This window comes from Symsagittifera roscoffensis, chromosome 8 (assembly GCF_963678635.1).
Source record: "Symsagittifera roscoffensis chromosome 8, txSymRosc1.1, whole genome shotgun sequence".
Taxonomy (NCBI): Eukaryota; Metazoa; Xenacoelomorpha; order Acoela; family Convolutidae; genus Symsagittifera; species Symsagittifera roscoffensis.
In genome coordinates, this window is record NC_087069.1 from 29,190,614 (window position 1) to 29,196,613 (window position 6,000).

At 39.0% G+C, this 6,000-nt stretch overlaps 2 protein-coding genes across 3 annotated transcripts in view; one reads left to right on the top strand and one right to left on the bottom strand.

Moving 5' to 3' along the window:
* LOC134852881 (putative pre-mRNA-splicing factor ATP-dependent RNA helicase PRP1) overlaps positions 1 to 6,000 on the top strand; it is a 53,991-nt gene that overhangs the window by 17,033 nt on the left and 30,958 nt on the right. The gene's annotated exons all lie outside the window — the stretch shown is intronic.
* LOC134853535 (uncharacterized) lies at positions 1,536 to 2,846 on the bottom strand. Its single transcript, XM_063869534.1, has 2 exons — positions 1,773 to 2,846; positions 1,536 to 1,724 (listed from the first exon to the last, which is right to left on the bottom strand). Exons 1-2 carry the CDS (start codon positions 2,844 to 2,846, stop codon positions 1,536 to 1,538), a joined length of 1,263 nt encoding a protein of 420 aa, XP_063725604.1.

Consider the following 6,000-nt stretch of genomic DNA (forward strand, 5'->3'; position numbering starts at 1 on the left):
AAAAGTTTTCCAATATAGCTAAAACATCACCACAAAACGCGTACTCCTGCTACACAAAGAGAGTTCAAAACAAATTAAGCTTCTAACCAGAACAACTCCGGAAGCAATTAAGAAAATGGGTGAAATTGAGAAAAACGTAAGACAGCAGCTACTTCCTAGTAATACTGGTAAAAACCATATAACCGATGAAGATCGCAACCTTTTTGCACTACCTTTAAGAATGGGAGGATTAGACCTCCTCAGTAACACGGACTTTTCCAAAAATAATGAGTGGTCACGAGCCATTTGTGATCGGTTAGAAAACAGTGATACAGAAATAGCTGAAAGGGAACAAACTCGTATAAATAGAAACTTCAAAAACTGAGAAACAGAACATCACTTTCTCAAAAAAACCTAAAATTATGGAAAGATGCTTATCAGAGAAAAAACTGACAATAAATTTAGAGAATGAATTAAAATTGTAAATTCAAACAAACGTTTTTGCACATTTTGTGCATCTTCAGGTTTCAAAAATTCTAAACTATCTGTACAAAATGATCAAAGATCATAAAAAGTTTCACACACATCATTACTTCAAAATTTTAAAAATTTACCAATCAAAACTTTACAATTATCACTGAAATTATATAACAACTATTATGTAACATTTTAAAACATTTTGTCACAAATTTCTGAGAGTTTTCTTCATTTTTTTTCACATTTTCGTTTTGTGGCTAATTTTTGTGGTAACATGTAAGTTGTTTCAAAATTTTGTTGTTTTAGCCACCACTTTTGTTTTCAGTTCACTGGAAAAGGAGGATTTTAGAGAGGGCATACAAGTTTTCAATTTCCTCGTCGTGAATATTATCAGCGCATTCGTGATATCGCGCACTTTTTTTGCTAATGTCTGACTGTGATTCCCCCTATATTGGACCATCAAGATGGGTGGTGAATCACTGCTATAATCACAGGGCTTCTTTTTCTCAGCCATGTTCTTTTTGTTTTTGCCCTCGCTGATGATCTTTTCAAGGGCATGGGATGCAACCCGCGACGACCAACTTTCCGGATATTGGTTATCCAACCACTGCTCACGGTTGATTTTCATGGCTTTATCATATTCTTCCCATGTTGACGTACTGCGGAAAACCCGGTGAACAATTCCTTCAATCACACTTCTCTTGTACTGAAGGGGGCGCAGCTTCTAAAATTGAGTATGGTACCTGTATCTGTTGGTTTTTGATACCACCCACAGCTAATTTTCCTGCTTTTGTCAATACTAAATTGTGAATCCAAAAATGCCAAAGTTCTGTTTGTGTTTGGTGTCTCTATTGTGAACTGTAAATTTGGATGTAGTAAGTTTGCAGCCCGTAGCACTTTTTCAGGATCACCCTTCACTGTTCTCACTATATCATCAACGTAACGGAGAAACAATTTAGATTGTTGCCCTGACTTATTTTTTTCCCTTAATGCGATGTATTTTCTGCAGTACCAGACGGTTTCACTTATATTTCGATACTCATCATCTGATATATCACCGCATTTTACGTGATACCAGTTCAGCATTCACATTCTACACCTTTTGACCTGTACGTGACTTTCTTATTGCACTCGGGACATATTCCGTGAAGATCTTTCACGGGCAAAAACATTTCGGGAATATCCCTTGATAATGCAGTTTCGTACTGCTTCAGCCAAAGATTTGCTAAAATAACGGCAAGAGATGCCCCCATTGCCAAACCATCTTTCTGAACGTACCATTTTTCATTGCACTTGAAATGGACTTGACTAACTGCCATGTTCAACAATCTCTTCATGGTTTTCCTAGCAATTGATGGTGGTTCATCTTGCTCATACAGTTTTCTCAGAGCCATGTCTATCGCTTCTTTCAGTGGAACATTTGTGTACAAACTCTTCACATCGAGAGATATCAAGTTTTCATTGGGCTCAAGATTAGTGCTCTCTAAGTTTTCTCTCGCATCTAGTGAGTTGGTTTCGATGTTTGCGCCCTCAATTTTCTCAAAAAATTTAGCAAGAACTTTGTTCAAGTTATAATAAGAGCTACCAGGCAAGGAGAGGACCGGTCTTAATGGGGTATTCACTTTATGCACTTTCGCGATTCCATAAAGCATGGCGGGATGCCCACCAGTAGACCTCATCCTTGTGTAGAGACTCTCACTTATTTCATCTTTTTTCCTCATAGCCAACAACTCCTTATTGATGTCTCTTTCTATCTTCAAAACAACCGCATCACTTGTTCCTTTACTTCTGCTGAATTGATTTGAATCTAATGTATCCGACAACTTGTTCTCGTAGGTGTCCTTTCTCATTACACAAAAACCCACGCCTTTGTCATACGGTACTGAAACTAATCCATTACTCTTCAGATACTTTCGGGCCTTCTCAACGCCTTTGTCAGATGGTGTTTGTTTCACCCTCTTAGCATAGGCTTTGGCCACAGCTTGGATCTCACAAAGGGCCTCCCCGGGGACTTTACGATTTTTGAGATCCGATAGAAAGATGTCAATGTCGGCGAGAAAGTGTGTCTCAATAAATTTATCCCTGACGGGATGCTTTGGCCCTAATGCCAACACTTGTTGTACCCAATTTGGTAATTCAACATCATCAAAAGCTCTTGCCGAACCCTCACCTTGCTTCTCTAGAGGTCGGTCTTGCCTTCCTGATATTTTCATTAGCTTCTTCTGATGGGTCTCTTTGACTGTTGCTGTTTGTCTTTCTCCCCTAAGACTTAAATATTCAATTACCGAAGGACAAAACTTCTCATCTACACCCATCTGTACTGCGCCTCTCGCCCTTTCTACTTTGACTTCAACGTTTTTTTCATCTGTCCTTGCCTTGTTTATCTCCATTCTTAGAAGTTTTGTCTGAAAACTGTGTACCGCTTGGTTCGAAAACAACCCATTTTCCGGTACCCTGAACCTCAAAAAATCAGGTATAATGTCGTTTTCCAGACAAACTCTCAAAAATTTAACACGTTTGTGACAGTTGATAAATTTAACATATATGGACGCATAATCACGGACTAATTTCCAAATGAGTTTGTTTTCCAAAGTCCAAATCAAGAATGGAGGTGGGAGTACAACTGTGCTCATTGGTTTGCAGGCCACGAGGAATAAACCTCACGTGACACAAAGCAACTCAAATAACACAAGTTTAACTCACCCTCTCCGTTGAAGCCTCCTCGTCAGTCCGACCAACAGTTGCTTCGCCTATGTTCACCAGTCTTCTTTTCTCCGCCCTCCTTCTCGATTGAGGTTTCTTTTTCGTGTTTGAACGAAGCTTGGACAAGACAGCTGGCAGGTTGTCTTGGTGTTCGAACACAATCCTCAAAGAATTTAGCTCCAGCTGGACGTCCTGGTGCAGTGCCTGATATTCGTTGACCAGCTCCGTTCTTCTCTTCCTCTTTGAAATGCGACACTTTGTAATAGGAATGACCAGAATACCCGAGCTGATCAGCTGGTTCCTGATATCCGGTGTACCGTTTCTCTGACAGTATACAATTGCGCTGAAATTTGTCAGTGTCTTCAGGATTTCTGTCAATTCCTCTGCAGTGCAAGCTCTGAAATTGTTTGTGCGGTGGCTGTTGATAAAATAATTGATGATGTCGTGCCACACCACCACTTGACGTTTTTCTGCTAGAGGTGCCCTGCAGAGTAGGCTTGCGAGGTTCTTCTGTGGGTTCGTGGTGTTCGGGTTTAAAAAAAGTCCCGGAATAGCCAAAATTTTGGGTAGAAATTGTTCTTATTCCGGGTTGCTAAGTTGTTCCAGGCTGTGGTAGAGTGAGCTAGCTGCTACAATGTAGAACATTTCAATTCTAACATGGTAAAATATGAAAAGATTTTTCAACTAAAAAGATTTCTCCACTAAAACAAGGGAAAAATAAATTTAAAATTACGTCTCCTTGTAGGAGAGACTGTAATTGAGAATTGGCTCAACGCCGTAGGGTTTCAAAATTTTACATCTAAATATTTTGAGAATGCGATAAAACTGTAAATTCAAACAAACGTTTTCGCACATTTTGTGCATCTTCAGGTTTTAAAAATTCTAAACTATCTGTACAAAATAATCAAAGATCATAAAAAGTGTCACACACATCATTACTTCAAAATTTTAAAAATTCAACTAATCAAAACTTTACAAATATCACTGAAATTATGTAACAACTATTATGTAACATTTTAAAACATTTTGTCACAAATTTCTGAGAGTTTTCTTCATTTTCTTCGATTCTGGAACTAGAGCCTTAGTGTCAGCTATAGCGTCACAGAAAGGAGCATCGATTTGGCTAAGCGTGGTCCCCCTAAAAAATACAATTTCTCTCTCAACAAATCAGAGTTTAAAGATGGATTACATCTGAGATATGGATGGGAACCTCCAAACACCCCACGTACATGCCCGTGTTGACAACCGTTCACACTGACCCACTCCTTACACTGTCCCGAAGGTGGATACACTCACCTAAGACATAATGAAATTCGCGATATCTTGGCGACATTCCTGGACGAAGTATGCCATGATGTTGAAATAGAGCCGAAATTTCAATCGTTGGAAGGCGAAAGCTTTCACAACAAAATAACCACTACTGAAGATGACGCTCGACTTGAAATCAAGGCAAATGGACTCTGGGGAGTTCGATTCAGCCGAACCTTTTTAATTCTGCCAATTCACTAGATCTGTTTCTGGCTATTAGAGTTCCCATTCGTTCTGATAGGTTGTTAGCATCTCTGAGGCGACGTTGTTTGAAATAGCGAGCTCGCCGTTTAAGAAGTTTTTTTAATAGCGGAGACACATATTGTGGATCTCTGTCTGACATATTCAATTTTATAACCGGGATATTCTTCTATTTTTCTGCAGACTACATTTTCAGTGAATTGAATATACACATTGTCTAGAACTTCTGCCCAATTATTTTCCAGGATTGCTTTCTGGAGTGCTTCTTTGTTTTGACGGCGATGTCCAGAAAATGGTCTGTACGTCTGATAGCAGGGACAATGTGCAATTGTGTTAGTTTGGCAAAAATTGCTTTGTGGTCAGTCTGAACGGTTGAACTAAAAACTTCGACCGAGTAACACCGAGGATGGTGGTCAACTGAGGATGGTTCACGGACAATGGTGGTCAACTGGAATTCTTCTGTGAAAGTTGAGAGATCTAGTCTGTTTGCATAACCTGTGATAACTAAAATGTTTCTAACTTTTTCAGTAATAACCTTGATGTTCTGTGATATGTCCTTTATGATATCTTTGTCTTCGTAATTGTGTACTGGGGGTGATATAATGAGAACACCAGGTAAGTTGTTTGTTGAAACTGACAGTGGAATATTTGATACTCAAATTTGTTGAAACTTGGTTTAATGTGCTGAATAACTTTAACATGATTTTTTGTGATCTGTCTCTGCAGAATTTTATGTATCCCGATATTTCATGAAAAAATGAATCATGCTTGAAATCTTTCAACCATGATTCTGTCACAGCGATTACTGAAGGTGTATATGCAAATGTTTCTAGCCGTAAACAATCAATTGCATTGAATTTAGCAATAGATCGCGTGTTAAAAAAAGAAAAAGCACGTGTACTCTTGCCTGAGTTAGTGAACATGGTGATAGTCAGTCTATTTTGACTAACTTTTTCCCCGCGATACAGTTTCAGATTGCGGATTTGAGAACTTGTCTGTCAACGTTTTCTACATCGAGTAGTTCAAGTCGTTTTTTCAAAACCTTCTGTTCTATTTTCCTGCCACTTTCCGAAAGAGGCGGGGAAATATAGAATTTTTTGTCATAGTCTATCATCAGATACGCTTTTGCTAATATCTTTTGTGGGGCAAATTCTGTTTTGAACCTTACGAGAACTGTTCGTGGCCGTTTTTTGCCTTTGTCAAATCTTCCGAGTGGTTCAATATTGTCGATATGTCCGAGCTTATGGACCTTCATCTAGGCATGTGAGCACATTCGATATAGTCTGGCGGTCATTCTCAATTTGTTCTGTTGCATTAGGGGCACCAAGTTTG